Genomic DNA, 25,919 nt, shown 5'->3' on the forward strand with positions numbered 1-25,919 from the left:
ACACACACACACACACATTTATATGTAAACTGGAGGGGACCACAGAGAACCTATTCATCCTGTACAGCATACAGTATGTACCTACACATCTGTGGGCACACACACAGGCACACACTCACAGAGTCTTGTAAAAGACTATAACTAGTGTGTGTTGCAAAATAGGTGTGAGGTCAGGCCCAGTTAAGTGTGGTGTGTTTTCCTCTCTGGAGCTGGCTCACAGGAAAAGGGCAGTGATTTTGGGGAGCCATGCCTCACTGAGACACAGTGTTGTATTCTCCAGACAGAGGGGGAGGAAAAGGAGGGAGGTGGAGGACGGACGATGAGAAGAGGTGCGGGCACGTTACCCCAGATGAATCACAGCGAGGAAGCCATGCTCTGAGTGATACATCAGCTTTTGACCTGATGTTCTGTCTGGACTTCTGCCTGTCTGTGTGGACTGAATCCATCCTCTGGTAGAAGCTGTGGACACTGGCTGAAAGACAGCATGATCGGCTACGGTGAGTAGGACTTCCATTCCTAACGCTAAAGTGCTTTTAATGGGAATGTTTATCAGTGCAAGTCCGTGATTATCTGAACCATATGTCTCTCAGACTGGTATCCAAGTTGACATTTACGACCATAGAGATTATATGACAGGAAAGTAAGAGAAAAAATGTTGTTTTTGAGGCCCGTCTGAGTGAGCATTGTGTAATTATGAAAATGAGTTGCAGAGCAGGGAAGTTACATGATGCACTTGTTGGCCTGAGGCTGGATGTGTGTAATAACCTGTGTGTGTGTGTGTGTGTGTGTGTGTGTGTGTGTGTGTGTGTGTGTGTGTGTGTGTGTGTGTGTGTGTGTGTGTATTCATGGACCGACTTGCACACAGAAGTCCTTTGTGAAAACACAAATTATATAACACTGTGTATGTCCATTCCAAGGCAACGTTTAGAGTACAAATAGCCCAATGAGGCCAGCAGTGGATGGGCATGGCTTCCTCTCTGCTCTCCCCACAGCCACACATAAACCCACGGGTCCAGGCTTAGATAAGGCCACATGGCCATAGTCAGCATGAAGTTGTCATTCCACACTGATGCAACAGAGGCTATAGTAGCCAAGACTCCGTCGAGAGTGTGAGATCATTTGCTGAACAGGAATTCAAGATGAGTCGTGTGCCCTTAAAGGCCAAGTTGAGAAATAATCTCTGTGACTGTAACACTGTGAAAGTGGTGGATAATTCATTGGCAGCCTGACTCCCTTCAGGTGGCTCTCTTGGCTGTCCTCTGCAGGCCCTGCTCCGTCTCATAGACTGGAAAAATCCCCAGTGAAAACTCCAAACAACACACACGTTGTTCAGCTGCACAGCACAGCAGCCCCACCCACTGCTCTCTCTCAATCAGGTTCTGTTCAGCTGGAGTCCCTGCGAGAGGCTAAGAGTATGGTTTCTATGAGGACATGTACACATCCATACACGTACACACACACACACATGAATATGCAAACACATCACACACGTCTATCCAAAACACATCTTTCAGTGTGACCTACACGACTCAATCTCCTCCTCCTCCTCCTCCTCCTCCATTTTTCCTCTTGGTTTTCATTCTAAACAGTGTTACTGCTGAGCCATGACATCAACAGAATAGAGTGTGTCGGAGGAAAGTTAGACTCTGAACTTCTGCCAACAACGCAGGAGAGAGTGACATCTTCAAGGCTCTGAAACAAGTGCTTCTCAGAAGCAAGGCGTAAATATATACATGCTAACTAACATACAGACTACACACAAGGGCTTTAAAGACCCTGTGAAATTGCAGCTGTTACTTTCTGGAAACAGTATCTGTCCCAGCAGGGGGAAAGCTCACGAATTAACATGTTGTGCCTTGCTTTTTTAATCTGGACACAAACAAAAGTGTAAAAAACAGAAACGTTTTATAGGAGTTACATGCTTGCTCAAACTATTTCTAACAGCCAGTAGCATCACAGTGAGGTTGCCAAAACCATCAGTGATGATCGCGCACAAAAACCTGTGCTTGCTGACTCTATAACCAGAGACACAGCAGTGCACTGACACACTGGGTGGAAACTGTTTTCACAATATTGTTACAGCAACTACCCCTAAAATCACACATGATGATTTTAAAATTTAGAATTCACATACAATGAATTGAACAAACCAATCTCACATTTGACTTTTTCTGAAGTGAACCTTTGGTCTCTTCCTGCCTCAGCATGTGTGGGTTGATTGTAACTGTTCTCTTATCAACAACATCCACCCGCACTTTTACATCCAGCAGCTGCTTTTGAATTGGTCTAGTTGATGTTATGTCTGCCAGTGATGATCCTTTGACTACATTGAAATTGCATTGAAAAGTCAGTAAATGGTAAATATTCAAGTTAGTTTGGAGGAGTACCTCAAAAATGTATCAAAGTACAGTGCCTCAGTAAATGTATCATCCATCCATCCATTGTCTATACCCGACTATCCCTTTTTGGGGTTGCGGGGGGGCTGGAGTCTATCCCAGCTGTCAATGGGCAAGAGGCGGGGTACACCCTGAACCGGCTGCCAGTCAATCGCAGGGAAACACATACAAACAAACAACCATCGTTGCTTGAATATGGTACTACAGTGCTGCAGATCTGACGTGGCTTTATTTAAATGCACATTTGTATTTATATTCACGGAGTGCTCAGAAAGAATATGATGTTCAATAGCTGGTTTAGAGAATGTTGCTGAGATTGATTTACACATCCTAGTGTTGTTTCCACTGTGCTGGCATCTGTCCAGCTAGAGAGTGTATAAGCCTTTGAAAAGGGAAGAGGGGGAGATATGGAGTCTTTGGGGCTTATAGGCCTCCAGCATAGAGATCCATGTCTCTGTTTCCTGTCTATCTGGCCAAGCCGACACAAGCCGACTAATGCTCCATAACTGCTAACACACTTTCAGGATTGGAGCCACTGATTCATCAGAAAAGAAAACCTTACATCTATACTCATTCACTGGATTACTGATTGATTTATTTGGCTGTTCAGGAATTTATCTGTATCAAAAATCAAGCAAGGTCAAAAGCTGGACATCAGTCATTCAGGCAAACAATTCTAAAGAAGCCCAGACAGATAATCAGAATCCAAAACACAGGCAAGCAGAGTCAGAACAAGCAGAGTCAGAACAAGCAGAGTCAGAACAAGCAGAGGCAAAAACTAGAAATGCTGGAGAGCTTGGCAACAACACTCAATCTGCTACACGTTTACATGTAGCAGGGTCTTTTGGAAAACAGATGTTTTAGCCCCTCCGTTTTCAAAAATAACATTGTGCACACAGCATCGTTTTCAAAAATGTTGTCGTTTACATGAACCCAGATAAATACACCGTCGAGCGCCATCATAACTATGCCAAACATAGGTCGCTCACATGACGTTAAGTATTTTCAGTTGCATGTTGTGACATTTCGGAACCTATACGCTGTTTACACGCCAACACATAACCAGCATTTTCAGAAATCTCCACTTTGGCCGGAGATTTTAAAAATGATCGTTTTCCATGAAAAAAACTCAGTTTGCGTGTAAACGAGAGGCCAAACCGCATGAAAACACATGCGTTTTCCCTAAGTGTAAAGGTAGCCTGACTGACACCAAGTGGAAGTGGACTGGTTTGTCTACTGAAGGACTGATGAGCTGCAGGTGAGGAGATGGGAAGCTTTTGGAGAAGTTCTTCCAGGGTGAAGAGTGTTTGGCTTGTGACAACCGAGTGTGTGGCGGCGTGCGTTACCTCCTTTGTTTGCATGAGGTGATTCTGTGCAATGACGGACGTCAAAATAGTGCTGGTGCTAATCTTGATTAGACTTTACATGTTTACACAGAAATGTACAGTTATTCTTCCAATTTTCTTGAGGAACAGAGTTGTCAGAATATGCCATTGAAGTCACTGCTGCAAAATCCAACACTCCCACAACACAGACCCCAGCACTAACTCATCAGTTTTGAAGGAGACCTGGTTGGACCTCTAGCTGCAGGTAGCCTATCGGTAATAGCTTTTTTTAGGCTTCTGGTTGGCTGTTTAAGATTTAAGATTTACTTTTATTAATCACACACAACACAACACAACACAACACAACACAACACAACACAACACAACACAACACAACACAACACAACACAACACAACACAACACAACATGCTTATGTACAGGTGGACTTGGCCTTTGTGATATGACATGGATGAAAACAAAACATGATGAAAACAGACTTAAAGTCATTTTAATGCATTCATTTATGTAATAGATTTTTTTTAAATAAAACATATGTTAATTAGTTATTTTCATACTTAATTTTCTTAGTTATTTTAGTTTTAGCTTCAGAGATGTAGATAAAATTGAGAGTTGGGACTACAACTCACTGCCTCGTGATCAGCACATTATACATAGTATTTACTGTTTGAAGAGGTCTGTTATGTTCCACCTGCATGCTATAATATTCACAGCACAGAGAGGCATTTGTCAGCATACAGGCTGCCACGTCACTGTAACAGAGCAGCACTGAGAACTCAGCCAAGGTTGCTTAATCTGACACAGTGACCATCTCAAAACCACACGTGGTGCGGTCTTGTAGTTTGTCTGGTTTATTTTAGCTTAGCATGAAGATTGGAGGAAGTGGAAAACGTTTTTGACAGGTGTATAACATCTAATCATCAAAAACTAAAGCTGCAGCAGTCACAAAAGTCGAGGTTATTACTGTTCAGTCAATATGAAATGATCCAAGCAAGACAGTGCGAATGCCTCGTGCAGTCGGAGAATCAACATTGTGTGCAGCTGGAAAACACGCTCTGACTGTGAGGGGGTTAGCAGAGAAGCTAGTAAGATAATGATGTCAGACAAAGGCCTTATGTGTTTCACTAAGAGCTTCTACACATTGTTTACTAAGTGTTCATGGCAAATGTGAGAGGCTATCTACACTAGCATGTATAATGCATTTAAGGGTCATCCTACAGTAATCTCTAGAGTGTGAAACACTGAAGTGTAAAGACCATCATTCACTCCAGCCCATTAATGGAACCAATACAATATAGCTACACCATTATCTTACATTACATGTTCTCACAAAGTATAGACTGTGTCTACATTAAAAAAGAAACTGAGCTAAGAGTGAGCCTCTACAACTACATCAGATGCTGTTGCCCATGCTCCATATGGTCTAGTCATGTGTGTGTGAAGTATTGTTTCTCTCAGCAGCAGTCTGATGAAGCTGCAGTCATGTGGACTGAGGAAAACTTTGGCTTTTTTTTTTTTTTTTCAAAGCAGGGAATGAAAAGCGCTTTTATCTCTGTTAGCCTCCACAATTGCCTCAGCAGTTTCTCAGAACACTCTCACACACGGATGCAGTCAGACTGTCCTAACTGAATTTTCTAATTGCCCTCTAGAGCGTCCCTCTCCATTAGGCTTCTGGCCGGCTGGGAGGAGTGTGTTGGTTCCTGAGCTCCCAGTGTACACACATACACACACACTGACAGCCATGCCTCAGAGATACTCCCACCAGAGGAGGAAAGCCAGCACAGCGGCTGCTCGGAGGATGGAGAGGAGACGCAGGGAGCAGGGTAAAAGCAGCAGCACCAACAACCCAAGCAGCAGCCACAACCACCGCTCCAAGAGGCTGGCCATGCTCTCCAGGTACCAGCACCACTTAAAGGCTTACAGCTAGGGCTGCACAGGAAGGTCCAGACACAAGAAGCTAGCTCACTCACCTTCACACCGGCAGAAATAGCAGAAAACCTTCTTTACAACTGCATGTAAATCATGTAATTTCATAGTCTGGAATTTGCTACATACTGATTGAGTTTTGTCAAATGAAAACCAGAGATAATAGTTTGAGTATTTCTTTTTTCTTTTTCAGTTCTGATATACAGCATGCACTTCTGCTCTATCACTTTTATGGCATCATTACTATGGTACTTTACAGCCTCACAGAGTTGCTATTTATATCATTTAATGCCTGAAGCTGACTTTCAGTGACTTTCTCCAGGTCCCTGATCCTGTGTCACTCTAAAACTAATGATGACTATCCAGAAGAGAGGCACGCTGGGGAAGTGTCAGACGGGTCCAATACATGGAGTCCAGGGTGGAAGACAGACGTGACTGTTGGGGATCAAACACAGTACATAGATACAGAAAACAGACACTGGAGGACAACCCAGCAATCAGCCCTGGAGAAAAGAGGAGGCACTGAGGCACATAACCAGGTGCATCATACCGCCACACTCAGGGAGAACAAGAGGAGCGTAAGGAGGTCCTTCAGCATCAAGGTAAAACTGCAAGAGTCTGCACAAGACTGATAATTTGCATCTGAAAATGATCTAAGCATAATCTCAGACTAATTACTAATATCCTCACCCTTATCCTGCTTTAAACTACTTTAAAGGATGAATTCTCTTGACTTTGGTCATCCCTTGACTTTTCCTCTAGTTCCATCACCAGGTTGATGTTTTTTTATATCAATTCTTGTTGTCTTTTTCCTGTAGTGACTCTGAGCTGTGCCCTTTTGCTGGGCAACAGACATGCAAATTAAATAATTGAGAGGAGCTTCTGTGATTATAGGCCTGTAATGTAGATATGGGAAAGTAGTTTATGCTGAATTGCATTGAATGTTGTCTCAGATAGATGCATCTGTGTTACTATCTACTGTCTCCCATTTATTATTCACTATACCCAACTGAAATGTCAATCAAAACCATGTTTCATACATTGTCATGTTTAATATTGGAATCATTGGAATTAAGAGATTCTGACTTTAATAGTGCGGACATCAACATAGTGGTACAGTATTTAGGACTTAACCTAACCCTAACCCTAACTTCAGCTCCAATAGATCCAACTTGGATCTTTGGAATATGGTAGTGCTTGAAAACCAAACATTCCTCACATCAGCCAAAGTCCATCATTCAATAAAATCTAAACCCACATTTCATTGATTGAGTGTTATTTTGTCAATACGCAGTATTTTAAACCCTCACTAGCCCAACTCTGTAGTAAAAGAACTGCCTTGAGTTCTCCTGTCACGAGTCGTAAACATGGGAATCTGTCCCACCTCTACCATCCATGCCATTGGTATAGCAGCATTTTGGTATTCCAACATAGCATTACTCTCTCTCATCACCGAACGATGATGTCATAAAAACAACTAACTCCAGAGAAATTAAATGTTCCATTATTTTGTAGTTACCACTTCAAGCCAAAGTGGCCACTGTTCAGCAAAAATGACATCATGTTGCCTTGAATGGAAATAACTGCCAATACTGTTATTTTTCTCGTAATTCAGCGCTCTTAAACACTGAACTGTTAAATTAGTGTTTCCATGCATTGCACACTAAATTGTTTTAGAACAACTGTGACATGGATGAGTTCCAAAGCGTTATTTTAGACACAGAGATATATTTGATTTCATTTATATATTTACCTGTATATATTGAAGTCAGAAACAGATTTAGTATTTTAATATCAATGTCAGAAGGCATTCACTTTCAGTGTGTGTCAAAGCCTTAAACCACAGTCACTTGACTGACTCTGCAGCTGATATGGTGATGAATTGTCATGTAACAGTAATAAAAACCATGACCATTTGTGCTGAACAAACATTTTTCACTACACATGGCTCCTTCAGGCTCCCTAAAATGTAGTTTTAGTTCAGTAGTGTGTTTGTGAGGGACAAGCACAGAAAACACTGACAGTTGCAGAAGCAGTGTCAGTTAACTGCACACATGAATACAGCCAAGGCTATTTTCCAATACCAGTCCCTTGATGGATATTGATAGTTCAAACTATTGAACTATTAACTATTAAAGTAACATGTAGCAGTCTGAAATCTGAAAATGAATGTTTATAATAACCAAAAACAACAACAACCATCTATGACATCACACAAGGAAACACAAAAGCAAATAGAAAAAAAGAAACATGAGCTCAAGTAGACAAATAATGGCTAATGATGACTAATGGTGGTGTTATGATTACAGTTCTTGTCAAGTTTTAACCAGTACGTGACTGTAGCAGAGAAAGTTTCTGCTTTGAACTGACAGGAAGGGAGGGCTGTGCTTTTAAATGAGAATACAGATCATGTAAAGGAAATATACCCCAACAATTGTGATTCATTCCTGTCAAATGACTGACTGAAGCATCTGCCATTTAACTTATGGTTCCAGATGGTCAGATGTATGACTTACCCATTAATAATGTCATGTTTTATAATATATCAACAATTTTCAATCTTGACAACATAACACAGAGAAATGAGTGTTTATTACTTGTATATACTAAGCCTCAGCATGGTTTCAACGTGCTAACGCTGTGCTCCATAAACTGTGGTAAATGCAATGATAATCACATGCCCTGTGCCGGTGTGTTGGTAGACGGAGAGCTGTAGCTGGCCTGAATGTCAAACAGTCAGACAAAGGCAGGATTTGTTGTTCTGTTCTGTTTCTACAGCTCATTCCACAGATGTCAAATATGGGTAGACAGTAATGATGCTCATCTTGACCAGTGAGCATCATTAGTTATGTTTCCGACACATTGTTACATGTTTAATGCAAATTCCTGTAATTTTGAACTGGTCTCTTATGATCCACATGTCCCCCGTATGGTTTTATCAGACACTATGGCGCTTTGAGAGGTGGTAACATGCAACATGGGACCAGGATCATTGTGGTTATGTACACCCCAATATGATGTACTCAAACAGATTCAAACTCACTCCAAGACCATACATCCCTCACAGCCAGCTACACAAAGAACTTTTTATTATATTTACGTTATGGTCATGGAGAAGGAGTTAATGGTGGGAGGGAGTTAACTTAATATCTACAGCTGTAAGACTTTTAACACTTCTGTCAGTGGTTAGGAAACAATTATTCCAAAGATGACAACAATAGTGCCATCAGACAAGTGTTGCCTCAGAAAGCACTCTCCTGGTTTCCAGTCATTGAATGTAGACCGCAGGATGCTCTTATTTTATGAAGGCTGTTTGCTTGATTGTTTTGCCTACGTCAAAGTAAATAACACAGTCATTTCACACACATTGGAGTAATGTCATAATAACATATGGTTTCTAACTATTAACAAGAGCACTTGCTGTACAGGTGGGAAGCAGCACTCTAACTGCATATCAGTTACTGTAGGATGTTAATATTTAATAAATTATTATTGGTGGCAGTTTTTAAATAAAGTAGCAAAAACGGAGGCATTTTACATTTCCCGATAGAACACAAGTTGCAAAATGCTACATTTGGTTATTTAGTCTGTAAAAAGCAATTGACTTTGTAAAAATAATTAGACCTTTTTTGTCTCATCAAGCAACCTCTGACTGTCTTTAATTATTTGTCCGCATGTTGCTGGAACTAAAAATAGAAATGATAATGATGAATGAGTAATAATTCAAGTGATTGCCTTCTAATTTAAATAAATCACATGGGTCTACATTCACATTAACAGCTCTGTGACAGCAGTGCTTACAAGGACATAGCTAACATGCTAATCTTTGGTCACCATATTAGCTTAGTATGTTAGCATGCTAACATTTACTAATTATCACGAAACACAAAGAACAACTGACGGTGATGGGAATGTCACTAGTTTTCCAGGTATTTGGTATTAATGAAATAATGGCCATTTTATAAATTTGACCTGATGATGGTGGAGGAGGATCCCCAAAGTTTTCACAGTTCATCTTCAGGGTAAAACAAATGTCTGATCAAAATTTTATGATAATTTGTTCATTAGTTTCATAGATGTTTCAGTTTGGAGCAAAGCGATTGATTGGCCAACACGTCCCTATCCATGTGCCTAATACTTTTATGTGTTATTGTCTAAAAGGTATCCAGTAACACATACCAAGACTTAATTGTGCTGAGTCAGAAGTTACTGGTATTTAATGAAGCAGCGTTTTTCCTCTGAGGCTAATTTATGTCACCTTTAACAATAAATCAGTCACCTACCAGACAGAAACTATCAGCCAATTGCTTTTGTCTTTTATGTTGAGAGTGAATGCTTTACAGTCAAATAGATATTCATGAATGAAGTCCTTGTGAATACAGTCATGCTGTCATAAAGGGGTTAATATTAAGATTAGAGAAGATTAACACATTCAAATAGTTGTTTTACTATCAATTGGATTATTGATTTCCTTTTTTCACGTGTGAACCTTCACCTTTGTGAAAATTATTGATATTTAAAGTAATTGACCCACAAGAAACACCTCAGTACCCATTTAAAGAACACAATCATACTGTCTGTATAATATTATTTAATAATCTGGTCACATACTGTCCCCTTAAGAGCTATTGAAACATAAATGACTTTGCCTCATAAGCTTAACCTCCAAACACTGGGACCCAGTTCATGCACTTATAAAACCTTACTGCTGTTTTCTTTTTCCTTGGCTGTTCCCTCCCTTAACCAGATGGTGATATGCTCATAAAGCTTGCTTTCTACCACCTAGTACAGAGGTTCCCTTATATGTGTTCACTGTGTGTATGTATGTGTATGTGTTTATAGGAGAGTAGTATCTGGAAAATGTGTGTAGCCACAAAGCCCACTGAGGAGGTGTGTGGACCACAAATGGCTGATAACAGCGTCCAGACAGAGGACAAAGACAATAATGTAGAGCCAGTGAGGAATGGAGGGAACCAACACAGGTAATGAAACAGTACCACAACTCTAAGTGATGTTGAAAAGCTGCACTTAGGTAGGTATACAAAAATACACTCTTCATATCAGATTAAATTAGAATGTAGTACAGCTAAAGAAAAACGTTCCGTCAGAACTTATCATCATTATGCTGATGTCTGACATTGAACCCACTTCAACTACATCTGTATTTGGATATTTTATGTGGATCAGGAAAACTGCATATTAATACAACTGTTTTCCCTTAACGTCAGCTGGAGACAGACTAATCAAGTGGTTGCATATTGAGATGAATGATTTCTGCAGCATGTCTAACCTGGTACACTGATCAAGTTATGATGACACATTCATGAAACCTGAGGACTTGGTTATGGTCATGGATTCATTGGTTGCTTGGCTGCAAAGAACATTCAAAGCAGTTAAGTTCTAAGTGTGTATTGATCCAAGGTTAACTCCTGTTTGCTGGTTAATGGCCATGGTAAAAGCATGACAGCTAGTGGAGTAATTCAACTCCAATCTGGATTAGAGGTGTGAAAAAATCTATTCACTTTAGTATCGTAATTCTTTGGTTTACGATTTCGAAATCGACTTCTTGATTCTTTCTTTGATTAAACCGCAAACAGAAATTTGCATCACAACAGTGGTAAAATCTCAACAAATGATCCATTTACTTCACATGCTTCAAATAAAATATGCAAGTTTATATTTACAGGTATATATTTCTTGTGATCTGTGGAAATGAACCAGTAGCTGCTGACTTCACATTGCTAACTTAGTCTGCTACATTCATTCTATTGTACAATTTATTGACCACTTTTATGTCTACTGAAGTTCAGGCTTTTGAAAGGACAGGTTTCAAGTTCAATTTCATACGTTAAGGATGTTAATCTAAAGTTTCACATTTTCAGGGGCTGTATTCATTTTGGCCCAACATCTTGCTTTACTTATTTTCTTATGATGAGCAGCTAAGCGTGAAAAACAAAAAGTATTTTATTTTGCTGCTGAAATAATACTCAAAAAGACTGGCATGTGATGTGCTTTGTTTTTGGACACATGACTCATGATATATAGCCTCTAGCAGTGTATGAGTCAACTTTTTCTCATAATCTAGTGTTCAAAAACAAATAAAAATCAAAAATCACAATAAATTATAATATTAAATTGCAATACCTGTAGAATCACAGTAGTTAATCATAGTACACATTGAATCAGCACCTAAGTATCGTCATAGTATTGAATTAGAGAAGCATAATGTCCTGCCCTAATCTGGATCTTTTTTCTTTTTTTGGAGAATCACACAGCTCATTGAGGATCACAAAGTACCTTTGCAAAAATACTGAGGTTCAGATTGAGTTTGGCTAGCTGATATTCATCATGACTTTAAATATATTAAATAACACAGTGTCCTGGATTTAGAAAATATAGAAACAGGAAGCAACTCACTCATGTCTGGGATTTAAAAAATAAAGAGAAAAAAACATGAGCTAAATACTTGTAAACAAAGTAAAATAATACTTTACTTTCACCAAAACGCGTTGTGTGTGTCACTGAGCTAATAAATGTGTTGCATTTCTTTCCTCGTAAAATGTTTTCCAGTCCATTTTTGAAAAATATTTGTTCATGTCCTAAATCCATTGCAGTTTTCTTCTTCACTGCTTTTGTTGGTGCATTGCTGTGTTTCATTGCATATTACTGCCACCATTGGTGATCCGAGACATGAAACTCATGGCAGGAATGTGTGTCATATAGTGAATACAACCATTCATTAAAACAAAGCAGTATTAGTGGTCAAAATCAACACAGAAAACCTTTCATCTGCTGACTCAGTGAAAAGGCTTTCAATATGCTACTAATCAGTGTAAAATGCAAAATATATTGACATTCGGCAGACTTTTGGCATATCAGTTTAACTCTTGTAATATGTTTATTTGAATGAGTTATGTAAGTTTTGTGCTTGAAATTTTTGGACATGCTTTTCAGGTGTTTCTGTGTGTTCATTCTTCAGAGGCTGCAGCTTCCTGAGCCCAGACAAGCTGGCACCCTTTAACGGACAGTTTCTAAATGGCAGTGCTTGGATGGCAGGCGAGGGTACACGGAGCATTCACATTAAAGCCTATAATGAGGTAATGACAGCTGGCGCATGAAATGAACTCTGTGAAGTTTCTCCTGCTTTTCTCTAATTTACTACGAAAACTCTATCCTATTGTCATCAGTCCAATAAAGCCAAACACTTTGGTAATTAAAACATTACGCAAGATAAATAATTTCTACAATGGCAGTTAATCTGTTGATGCAGTAATTTGTGCAAATATGGCTTTACCTGTTGGTGCAAATAGATGCATGTTTGTATACTGCATGTGTGTATACTGTAAATGTCTTGCATAATGCTTAATGTACCTTGAATGTCATTATGTCACTAGTGCAACAGCTATAACCTCATATCCTGCACTTGATTTTACAAAAATTTTGGGCACATGTTTGCTTGCTCTATTCTTATCAATAAATTGTATCATGAGCAATCTTACAAATGATAAAGAAATAAGGCTTTATAAGGTCACTAATTGACTTATCTTGGGCTATGCCATGCAGGACCTTGTGGTTGTTAAGAAGAATCCTTCCCTTCTGTGAATTCTAAAAGTGTAAAAAGTCTGCAACCACAGTGATGCGAGCAGATCATTGATCTAGAGACGGGAGGTGAAGAGAATTTAAAAAAGTTATTCAGTCACATAATCACAGTACTCTAGAAAGATGCAATAAAGGCATGAATAGGTTTCAGCATCCTGAGTACTCATCAATGTGATGCACTCACTGATATTTGAAGTCAATGTAGATATATAGATAAACAACTAAATAAAACCAATAATGATCAGATACATGGCCTGCGTGTGTCCATGGGCTGTTGAAGAGTCAAAAATGATAGTCCAGTCACTCCAAGTCCCCTCTCGACACTAACTCTTTCTGTGTGGGCATGGCATTTCTCATGCTGCAACATTCCCAGTCTTCCCACACACACTGAAACACAAGGCTGTTTGGAATCCAGTCTGAAATGGTAACACACACACAGGCATTTAAAGAATTTGAATTTGGTTAACAAAAAAAGAGCAATGTGAAAAGAAGAAAACCCAGCAAAGTTTACTGTAGATAACTAGTACGCTTCAGAGTGCTCATGGAATTTCTGGAATAACATGAAGTCTAGAAAACGTGTATTCCAGACAGGAAGAGTCAAGGAATTTGATACATTCTGACATCATGAACAAAGCACAGTTTAGGAATCTCCTCAGCTTGTTATGGAGATTCAGGGAAATGGTGTGTCATTTACATTACATGAAGTCCCAGGTAAAATCTTAAAAATGTGTTGTGAGATTATAGCTTTAATTATTTTTAGTCAGTATTACCATTAGACAAGGAACTGCATCAACAGGAGTAAGCAGAGTAGCTGAGTGTATGCATGTGTCATTTGGAACACAGCTGTCAGTACTGAACTGGGCATGGTGTGTTTCCACTGCTCCTCAGCAGCCACAGGGGCAGTCTATGTGGCTTTTTTCAGGTTTTAGGTTTTGGTTGCCGTGGTGGCTTTCCTGCTGGGCAGCGTAACATGTTGTCATCCTGCCAAGTCTATTTGAGTCTCTTTTAAGAGGCTGTGGAAACCTGAACAGCAGAATGAAGCAGAAATGGAGAAAAAGAGCAGTAGGAAAGAATGTCGAACATGTGACGTCTGGGCTCAGCTGATTCTGTTTTCAACACTGTCTGTTGATTTTTTTTCATAATGGCTCCCTTCAGCAATGTGCTCCAAACGACCAGTTCATAATGATCCAGCAGATATATAAATCATGTTGCTGTAGATATATGAAGCTTTAGTCAGGGAATTGACTGAACCATTACATACTGTTTGGGTCAAATTTAACCCTTTTGACATTTGACATCAGTAAAAACACCCTAAATGCCATTCTTTTAGCCTGAAATTGGATGACCTTTCCTAATGTGACCCAAAATTAACAGAAATCAAATTATGTAAAAATATTATACTAATGTAAAGATGTCACAATTCTTTGACCATTGAAGCGGTTCCTCTATTGAAATAAAGCTTAGATCCACCAGCTGGTGGTTTTAGGGAATCTTGAAACTGTGAAACTGTGCATGTCATATTTTATGGGGCAGTTGTGACAGTAGTGAGTTGAAGGGGGACCTTGACACTGTCAAAAGATCTGCCTGCATTCCCACTGCTTTGAATACAAAGACTAGTTTAAAATTGACAAAACTTTTTGTGTTGTTTGTGAAATGCTAGCTAATGTCATTTTCTTTGTATAATAAACCCCAAAGTTCCCAAAATGCTCTTCCTATTTTCAGTTTTCTTAAAATATGTTCAAATGATCTTAGCTGTTATGTCTTTCATGTCTCAGGTAAAATAGATAGAGCACGATATTATATATAATAATAATGGGTTTTTTTTTTCTCCAAAGCCAGTGCAAAACCTAAAAAATACACTCTCCCTGCTCTCTGAAACTCTAAGTAAGGATTAATTGCCCATTTGTTAATGTCAGATAGTCACTATAGACACTTACAGTATGACAGGATTCTTGGGCTGGGTCATAATTGAGCAGGGCCATACTTTGAAAAAAAAAAAAAAAAAAAAAAAAAAAAAAAAAAATATATATATATATATATATATATATATATATATATATATATATATATATATATATATATATATAGCTTGCTAATATTAACCATCATACAGTAAGCTACTGGTCATACAGACCAACTACAGCTGGTCTGTAGGAGCAGAAGCCCTGCTGGTGTTGAACTGCCGTGTTTCACTGCTTATCAAACTTTTCATTTGTGTTTGATGTGTTTCCTCTTTCAAGGGTTTCAAAATGTCTCTTTAAAATGGATAAATGACAAATATGAATCTGATCCATGCTATGCTACTGTTATTACATCCACTGTCACTGCTACTGTGACTACTGTGACTGTTACTGTGACTGCATGTCTGTCTGTCCCTCTCTCTGTCTCTCTTTTTCCTCGCCGCCGTCGCCAAGTGCTTGCTCATGAGGGAATTATTGGGTCTCTGTTATTCTCTGTTATTAAACTGTTATTCTCCACTATTCTGTTCTAGACTTTGATCTAGTACCACAGTATGTTTAATGCATGTAATGCTAACTGCTCAGTGCAGTTAAATGTCCTGATATGCAGTTTAGAGCTACAATAGACAAAGTAATCCATTACAAAGTACAAAGATTAGTGTAATGTATTACTTTGTACTGCGCAGTCAGAATTAGTACAGAAATGATCATGTGAACCAATATATGAAGTAAGCCTCCAGTGAACTTTACAGTTACCTTCTGCCATTGTTGTGCCACAGTTGAACTGCCTTTGTTGGTGTGTTGTGTACTTCAGGACATTTCCACTTGTGAAGACACTCTCTGTTCGCATAGCATGACTACAAGCCCCCAGCATCCGGCTCTCATTTCCCCTTCTGAACATCCATCATTGCCTGGATACACAGACGAAGAACTTTTAGGCAATAACAACCACCTCAAGGTAAACTAATCTCTTACCAAAAGAGAAATCTCACCCACTATTAGATTTATAATTTTGTCATCATTTACATTGTTTTCTAAGCTGCCCATACTGTCCACAAAGATTTCTTTCTGTTTCCCATTTTGTGTGTGTGTGTGTGTGTGTGTGTGTGTGTGTGTGTGTGTGTGTGTGTGTGTGTGTGAGTAGTTACCCATCCCAGAGGTGAATGAGGAGAGATGCTGGGAAATGGAGAAAAGTGAGCACAGCCCAACAGGACAGGTGGCCAACAACAGGACACGCTCCAGCTCAACTAGTGTGTATCATACACTTTTCACTCAGTTAGAACATATCTATCATCCACCAACATGAGTGAGAGGCATTAGTTTTACTGCATTTCACTTGCATGTACAGCCTGAATGAGTCACATTTAGGCAGAAAGCTGCACAAACAGGAGGAGGCTGCTGTTCTGTCCAGAGGCACAGCAGAAGCTTTTAGAGGGTGACAGATGATGAAAGACAGGAGGATGATGGGAAAATTGTTTCTAGTATGTTTTTTTGTCTTTAGGGAGGTGTGAGGCCAGGGAGTAATACCCTTTTAGCACTGGGAAGCCAAGCCGCTTCTGGGAAATGTGGTCCTAATTGTGAGAAGTGCTGCGCTTACAGTTCCACTGGAGTGAGATTTAACTCAGCAGATTGTAAATGGTGCTGTGTATCTGGAGTGACAAAAACATGACAGCTGTTCAAGACATATAGTCACAGTGATTCAGATAATACAAGCTTCTGTATGTTTTAATTCAATCCAATACATCCTTTCATTTTTAATGAATTTGTTATCAGTACAGCATGGACAAACACATTCAGCACACCATGTCAGCAGCATAACGTTTGGGCAGACATAATATATCGAACTGATCAAAAATGATAGTCACAGTATTGCTCGGTGTACAGCGAAGAGCTGCATCCATGACAGTGAAAGAGGATTAAAACTGGGAGGCAGAAGTCTGGGTCCTTTCTGCTTTTTTGCACCTGAAATGGATGGTGTGGTGGACAAGGATCTGTGGCACGTTCCAGAGGGCAGAGGCTGAGACAGATAGTGAGCAGTGTGGGATAATGTGGGGAAATTATACATATTGATATCCTGAACTAAAGGAAAAGCCTTTTCAGTGTGATGATGTAAAATTTAGCGCTGTTCTGAGTGAACACACTGATGTGGCATTCTCAACATGAACTGAACATTTGGAGTAAAGTGCTAAATGTTTGGTAGCTGTTTCTATGTTGTTGGCCTCTCACTGAAGTTCATTAAAACTGATTTCATGCGCTTTACAATGGACTGTTTAAATGCGGGTTCTGGGTCTATTTCTGTCTTATAATTTTAAGGCAGATTCATTTTAACCTGACATTCATTTTCTGTTGATACTGTGTGTGTAACCAGGCGTTCATCCTTATTGGATCGGGGACCTGGACAGCATCATCATGAAGACCCCAGAGCTGTATGCAAGTCATCCTCATGGGAATGGTGGTTTATATGGAAACAGGAAGTCTCTGTCCCAGCAGCTGGAGTTTCCTCATGCAGCTATACAGGTATTTAATTTATCTGACATTCTAAATGGAACACAACAAATGACATGAATAGGTCCATGAGGTGGATCCCGCCTTATCTTCTCATCTTGAGGTCTTGTCTCAAAGAGGGTTTATTGGTCAGAATCTACTTTGAAGAAATTCTGTGACTTTTACAGTGTCAAGTAAAACACAAAGAAAAGCTTCAGTCTCTGAACTGAAAAATGCAACATATCCGTGAACCTAAATGACCGAATATGTCTATAGTCAATGACTCCTAAAACAACATCATCTGATGATTGGAGAGTACCAGCAGTGGGCGTACCGGACCTTCATCATTGCGCAGTTAATGGGGTTACAGTTTGCTTAGGTTTAGGCACCAAAACTACTAGGTTTAGGAAAAGATCATGGTTTGCGTTAAAAATGGCACTGTCACGTACGTTCCATAGGTTAAAATAAGTCAGCACTGTCTTTCAGTGTCACACAGAACATGCACGGTTGTTCATTTGTTTGGCCCATCCATCCACTCCACCTCCTGCATATTCAGACTTTCTTGCTCTTTATACTGCGTCACCTGATGTCGTCCCTTCCTCATGTCATATTTTCTAGGGCCACTAGAAGTTTCATCCTAACAATAAACAGATGACCCATATAGCTGGAAAAACAGTGCATTCTTAACAATCACTGAGTGAAGAAGATCATGATCTGGCTATCTCCCAGCAGGACAGTTTGACTTTTTTTTAAAATGTAAATGTAAAGAAAACAAATTATTGACCAAAGATATGAAATAATACCCAGGACTGGTCAGCAGTGTGACTATTGCTGTATTGGCATTTTAACAGATATTTAAACAAGTAAATCTGATAGAAGCTTTTAAAATTCAGACTTAATATTGATGCTAGTAGTTTGATCATGTCAGCAACAAAATGTTATTGCTTACTTATAGTAAAGGGAAGAATTACATTATGATGTAATTCCCTGCTTTGTGTGTGTGTGTGTGTGTGTGTGTGTGTGTGTGTGTGTGTGTGTGTGTGTGTGTGTGTGTGTGTGTGTGTGTGTGTGTGTGTGTGTTACATGCCGCTCCTCTCCAGCCTGTGCACCGTCCCTCCCGCTCTCTCAGCTCTGCCCAGCTTGTACACTCCTGCAGCAACGTGCAAGCCTTCATCATCTGTAATATTGTTCTGATGAAGGGCCATGGCAAGGTGAGAACACCCCCACCAAGAAAAATGATTAGTTCTCTCTATTATCAGATTGTAAACGTTGTCACAGATCTGTACCTGCTGCAGTTCAGTCACCACTGTCGTCAGTAGACTATAATAACTGTTGTACAATAAATGAATTATGTTGCTTAACTGTTTTTTGCACCACTGTTTCTACACGTACTTGTGTTTTCCTTTTAGTAGTTGACAGTGGACATGGCACTCAACCAGTTTAGGTCTTAATTAACTTCTCTTATCTAAGTTAAATGCCAAAATGTACCATTTAATTATGCTTATGTTAAAAACTATGCTAGTGATTATAGTGTTGTTTAAAGATCACTGCTGATGTTATTAATATGAATTCTGCTGCTGTTCTCAGGGTCTGGGCTTTAGTATAGTGGGAGGGAGGGACAGCATGTACGGACCAATGGGGATCTATGTCAAGACCATTTTCCCTGGAGGGGCAGCAGCTGCTGATGGAAGGCTACAGGAGGGTGAGTGACAACATACTGTACATGAAACTCATACACAAAATATAGTGTGAGATGATTCATGTCTTTTCTCCATAACTTCCATCCTGCTACTCTCTGTTATTAATCACCGTGAGGCACCTAGTTCACAAAGGCTTTTCATTCTGCTGTGGCTCTCCAACTGGTCATTTGACACACTTTTGAAGTCTGATTTAAGATTACAGCAGTTGAAAATTGCATTTGAGTTGTAAGTGTGTGAAGAGTGCATGTGATGAAGGCACTTGGATTATTAGTTGAAGTTTAAACTCCGTCAGTTGAAAAGTAAGAGATGAAAGCAAAATATTACACACGATGTGTAACACAACACACCTGTGTAACACTTCAATGCTCTCAGATCTTCTGTTGCTGATGTCTGTGTAGGTGATGAGATCCTGGAACTGAATGGAGAGTCACTACATGGTCTGACTCACGATGAAGCCCTGCACAAGTTCAAAGTAAGGCAATTATGACCCTGACAACAAGTCAGGTCAGGAGTCAATTTTCTGTTAACACAATGAAGAAATGTTGTTTGATAATGCGTCTGGCAAGTCAAGTGAGAGCTGCCTATCAACATTTAACCAAAACTACAATCTCTTCCTAACCTTAACCAAAATGCTTTTGTTGCCCAAACACAACCACAAACCAGATGCCAGTCATTCACTCAAGCTGCTTCTGATTACAGTGCAGGCAGAAATTAGGTTTGTCAGCACAAAGTGATTGAGAAAACAATTTTGTATGATGTAAATGGAATATTTTAAGACAGGGTCGATATATCACATATTTCACATTGGTGAAAAGTAACTAACTACAGTTACCCAAATACTGGACTTAGGTTTAATACATTGAACTCTTGCCTACATTTATTTGACAGCTTTAGTTACATTGAAGATTTTAGACTCGTGTCTAAACACGTGTTTCCACTCACCCTGTCTGATCAGACTGCTATGTGCTAAGAATGATAACTGGGTAAGTGTGAGGGAAATCAAGCACAGCACTCATTAGGCTGCATAAGTGAAAGACCTGTGTGGGTGATTATAGGTGTGCAGGGTCTGTAAGAGCATGCATACAAATGATATGATACGTTTTTAAGACATGATGCATTGCTACTGATTAAATAAGAGTATAAGTCGGCATTTGCTTTAAGATGAGATAAGATAAAACTTAATTAATCCCATGCCGGGGAAATTAAGTTGTCACAGCAAAGTATAAAAAGACAGGCAAAAGCAGTGGCACACAAAGATCAGGATAAAAAGGATACAGAATGAAAAATAAAAATCAACCATGTGTATGTACACTATGTACACATTCTAAGGTGATAATACTGTTCTGCCAAGGACATATGTTGAATTGCACATGAGAAAAAACTGTTGCATAAAAAAACATTGCACAATTGATAATGAATACAGTGTTTGTTCTATTGCACAGTATAAAAAAATATACGACAATACAAATTGCACAAGATGTAATGGATGTGAGCATATTTCAGCATAAATAACCATAGTGAAAAAAAACCCAAAACAGTATGTTTGTGATGTTGAAATGGGAAACATCAGCACAGTGCTACATTACATGATGCTGGAGTTAAACAGTCTGACAGAGGTTGGATGAAGGACCTGTTGTAGCGTCCTTTAAGTAGTTTTCTCATTATACTCATGAGAACAGTTTGCACGTGTAATATTTTGAATGCAGTATTTTTACTTGTTAAATGGCATTTTTACTCTGGGGTATGACTATTTTCTCCTCAAGTAAAGCATCTTAATACCTCTTCCACCCCAACATATCTACTCAACTATATGCATGTGTGCATGTACAGGACAGACAAACAAACATATACAATTCAAAGGAAATAAATAAAATGAAACGGGTGACTTTCATATATTCAGTATGTGAATAAGTATAATGAGATTAAAAGTTGTGCAATTAAGGGATTCAGCATCCACTGCAATTAAACTTCTCCAATCCATAAAAGCTTCTCCACTTTCTTAAATCAAATGTTTATGTAACGTGTGCGCTGCTTTACTCACCGTGAAGTTTCTCTTTTGGAAGTGTATCATCCTTTAGAGGCGCCTTGTCAACTGGATTATTGACAAACATTCAGCCATCTTGTATCTATATATGGCCGTGCTTTTGCCCATTTTGCCCTGATGATTGCTCTGTGCTGAAATGTGATGGTTGAATAAACATCACTTCCTGCTCTCTTACAGAGCAGACACTTTTCCTGCTTGCTCTGTGCTTTGCTTACATTCGTTTGCAGATTTCTTTCTTTCTTTCTTTCTTTCTTTCTTTCTTTCTTTCTTTCTTTCTTTCTTTCTTTCTTTCTTTCTTTCTTTCTTTCTTTTTTGCTTTGTTTTTGAAGTTTTGAAAAGACAAACCCTAATACTTAGAAATCACAGGGACTTAAATTAATGAAAGAAACAGATGGCTACCACCATATTTTTTATCACTTTTATGACTTCTTCAGTGCTTGATGAGTGTGACCTCTGGGCAGCACAAACCTTCTTGTCGTGTCTGTAACCGGATCAGGACAGAGACAACATGGTGACAACTGACTGTGAGCCACTGACTGAGAGAATTGCACGGCTTAAAAAGATTCAAATATTGTCTCAAGACAAGACAAGACAAGATAAGATAAGATAAGATAAGATAAGATAAGATAAGATAAGATAAGATAAGATAAGATAAGATAAGATAAGATACAGTATATAGTATTATTCATTCACTCTCTGAGAGACTTCAGCTCTTTCAAAACTCTGCAGCTCGTCTATTAACCAGAACCAAGAGGAGAAAGCACATTAGTCCAGTTTTAGCTGCTCTGCACTGGCTTCCTGTAACATTCAGGATTGATTTGAAGGTCCTCTTCCTTGTATACAAAGCCCTTAATGGAAAAGGACCAAGATCTATATATTTTTTGCCTTCAAGAACACTGTGACCATCTGCTGCTGGTTCATTGGAAGTTTCCTGCAACAGGCGAAAGAAAATCAGGGATGCAACCTCAGCTCTAGAACACACAGCCTACAGATATCAGTGAAGCTAGCTCGGTGAATGTTTTCAAAAGAAACCTAACACTTTTTTGGGCTTGGTGTTGTAAATACACACATACCAAAAATGACAAGTTTTGTGGCAAAATGATCTATCTGTTTTCAGTGTAGAGGTCTTTCATTTATTGTGCGCAGTATTTGTAAGAGGCTGAGTGGTTTTATGGCCTTGTGTGACCCATTCAGTAAGTAACATGCCTTTTTAAGTTAATTTATTCTTATTCACTGAGCAAGCTCTGTTCACCAGTGTTCCATGCAAGGATGGATTATCTACCGAGCATAGTGGGCAACCGCCCAGGGCCCCAACCGTGGGATCTTTGTGCTAATATAATTCGTTGCAAATTTGTTTGGTAACACTGTGTGCACCACGGAACACACAACATAAACCGAAATGACAGTGTCTTAAAGGTGACGCTTGATTATCACATAATCATGAGGCCTCGTCTTGTTGAGTTGAAATCTAGTTTTAAAGCCTTTATGATTAGTGCAGCTTGTGTTTATGTGGTGCATATTCCTAAATAAATGTGAGCTTTATCAAGTTACCATAAACAAAAGTGTCATTACTAATTACTAATCATACACAATGTGCAGAGAGTTGGTGAAACTAGGTTGTCAGCAGAAGACCAGAGCTCATTTTTGCTCATGGTAGAGTTAATCCATCCCGGTTACATCTTAAACAAGAGTTTTAGTTTAGTTGAGTTTTTTTGAATTATGAAATGTTGTTTTCTCTGTGCAGCAAATCAAGAAGGGTCTGCTGACTCTGGTGGTGAGGACCAGCCTGCGTGTGGGAGCTCTGTGTGGTCAGGCCCAAGTAGCTCAGCTGTGCAGGTCGCGTTCCCTCAGCTCCACAACAGGCATGGCCAGGGTCAGTGTTGACATGGGAGACTACAACTACCTGAACAACAGCTGCAGTAACACCCTGAGCATCCCGGGTCAGCCTGCGAAACCCAGAGACCGCATCATGATAGAGATTATCCTGCAGAAAGGTCAGCCTCAAGGAACAGTACTGACACTAAAGTTACTTTTTTGATATTTTATCATTTAAAATACCAAAAATGGCTCTTGTGTCCTTTATTTTATTATAAATGCTCAATCTTTTTGAAGTAAAGTGGCCACCTTTAATGCTATATCATAACAGATCACAGTATAAAGTAATAAAGGTTTTGTATGTGTGTGTCATTCCTCAGAGGCTGGTGTTGGTCTGGGTATTGGACTGTGTTGTGTTCCATCGAGTGATGGATGCCCTGGGATCTACATCCACACCCTTTCTCCTGGATCGGTAGCACACATGGATGGAAGACTCCGGTAAGGAGGAATCCTGGTTAGAAAGACTTTGAAAACTTACTGTCACAAAAAGAAATGAGACAAAGTTTATGTGAAGGAGTGTAACTGAGTGAGTTGCTAAAGACAGATACTGTTCGATGCAGCTTGTAATATGATGTGAGGTTAAAAGCAGAGTTCTGTATGTGACCATCAATACTATGTTCACTAATTAAAGCACTTCCTATACACAGCCTTTCTCCTTAATGTATTTCAAAACTCCTGTGGTATATGTATGTTACACAGCTGACCCAGTTACAACAGAGTTTATTTTTATATATAATTTAAACAGTATATGTGTCAAATCTTTTGTGCCCAACAATAAAATACAATATTTTATTCTACCATGTCTTTGGTCCTGAGTGTAACACTATGCAAGCTCTTCTGCACACTTATGTTTGTCTTCTCTATGTTTTTTTTCTCTCTGTCCAACACCTTTTCCTGAACTCTCGCTACCTTTAGCTGTGGGGATGAGATCATGGAGATCAACGACACTGTGGTTTACAACATGGCGCTGAATGACGTCTACACAGTCCTGAGCCAGTGCACACCAGGTCCAGTCCACATCATCATCAGTCGACACCCAGACCCCAAAGTATGCAACGCCTCAACTTTATTTACTTCAACCAGTGCAGATTTACAGGCTTACAGGGCAAAGCCTCTACTGGCTCAATGTTAACGTTGCCTCATGAGTTCACCTCGGGGTCCCTGTGCTGCTGGCATGGACTCCCTTCAGCTTTCAATTTGCTGTTCTGCTTAGTCCAAACTCCAACAGGTTGGACCTGAGGCTCTAACTTGCTGTGTATAAATGTGTGTGTGTTTCTGGGACATCCTCCCAGTACATGCTGGAATAGTTCTCATTCTCACCCCCTTGCTTATCAAAAGGGAGGAATAAGCAGGGATGAAAAATGAGTACTCAATGCAGTGTTTCCCCTACCATTGCACAGGCCAGGGAGACCACCCGCCAGGCCAAAAAAAAAAATCAATATGCCAAAAATAAGCCACCTATTCATTCATTCATAAATCAATAATCATTTACATTTAGGAGCGCCTCTGTGCAGCGCAACATGAGTCAACCTGCTTCGTTGCCTAGTAACGATACAAGTACCACTGCTGAGAGCCCGGGTGACCGCGGGCCCGGTCCGACTGGTAACCCAGTCCAAAAATAAATAAATAAATAAAAAATAATACAGCTAAACACAGAACATCTGGCTGGGATCCTGAATGGCTTAATAACCATAAATACAGCCCTTGGTTGTACCACACTCCCCATGATAAGTTTCCAATTTGTTGTTTAGCTTATATTTTTGTTCTGATTGAGCTTTTTTTTTGGTAAGCAATAATGATGAAAATGACACAGACAATAGGCTAGTTTTCCACTAGAACCACTGAGGGGTCATTTTTCCCCAGGCATTGTCAAATGTATGTAACTCTGTTATAATAAAATGAATAAAAAACTTCTATGTTTAATGTTTGTTAAATGTTTAAATTATTTATAACTGATAGAATCTCAATTATGTGTAGGAAATTCTCCTACCACAAAGCCTTGGTGAAGTTCTTCTCTAAACCGAGAAAACTCAAGTGCAGCACAGAACAATGCACACTGTGTGGTTGAAGTGCCAATGTGTAATCAAGCATGTTCCATTTGTATGCAATAAATGCTTCTTATTAAGTCACCCTCTCCTTGTGATCTTGAATACAGTCTGGGTGAACAAAAATTTGAATGCAAATATAATAATTGCAGAATTGCAGACTGCTTGCTGTGCCACCTGATTTAATCCAACTGCGCCAATACACCATCCCATGCGTCTCTCCGTTTAGGGTTTTTCCGGTGGGTGCCACCAGGTCTGAAAAAAATTCTAGGGGAAACACTGCAATGAATTGTTAGGACCTTAACAACAGTCAGTAATTGGCTGAGATGAAGCCCTTGAGGAAGTTATGTAACACCTATTGACACTAGTGGTGTTGTTCAGTGGCCATTAATGGAGGTTTTTGGTTGGAATACAGAACTTTGCAGGATAAATAAAAGCGAGTGGCCAGTGGCTCTGTGAGGCTGTACAGTGCTACCTCAAACTAAACGCTAACATCAGCATGCTGACACCCCCACAATGACCATGCTGACATACAGTTGTTTAGCAGG

General features: G+C 39.5%; 1 protein-coding gene across 2 annotated transcripts in view; it reads left to right on the top strand.

Annotated features, from left to right (window-relative positions):
- The first annotated feature begins 221 nt into the window (after positions 1-221).
- The window catches only part of il16 (interleukin 16), a 47,802-nt gene continuing 22,104 nt past the window's right edge, over positions 222-25,919 (top strand). The window contains exons 1-14 of one of the 2 annotated variants that reach the window (XM_070970044.1): positions 222-497; positions 5,390-5,636; positions 5,989-6,268; positions 10,509-10,648; positions 12,646-12,763; positions 16,038-16,181; positions 16,368-16,473; positions 17,592-17,740; positions 18,808-18,918; positions 19,295-19,409; positions 19,806-19,879; positions 23,196-23,445; positions 23,647-23,764; positions 24,242-24,374. In XM_070970044.1, coding sequence (XP_070826145.1) covers positions 485-497; positions 5,390-5,636; positions 5,989-6,268; positions 10,509-10,648; positions 12,646-12,763; positions 16,038-16,181; positions 16,368-16,473; positions 17,592-17,740; positions 18,808-18,918; positions 19,295-19,409; positions 19,806-19,879; positions 23,196-23,445; positions 23,647-23,764; positions 24,242-24,374 — 1,998 coding nt within the window. In that variant the 5' untranslated portion in view covers positions 222-484. The remainder of the gene's footprint in view (positions 498-5,389; positions 5,637-5,988; positions 6,269-10,508; positions 10,649-12,645; positions 12,764-16,037; positions 16,182-16,367; positions 16,474-17,591; positions 17,741-18,807; positions 18,919-19,294; positions 19,410-19,805; positions 19,880-23,195; positions 23,446-23,646; positions 23,765-24,241; positions 24,375-25,919) is intronic. The other variant, XM_070970034.1, reaches the window with a different exon arrangement.

The sequence above is a fragment of the Chaetodon trifascialis genome, chromosome 1 (genome assembly GCF_039877785.1).
Source record: "Chaetodon trifascialis isolate fChaTrf1 chromosome 1, fChaTrf1.hap1, whole genome shotgun sequence".
Taxonomy (NCBI): Eukaryota; Metazoa; Chordata; class Actinopteri; order Chaetodontiformes; family Chaetodontidae; genus Chaetodon; species Chaetodon trifascialis.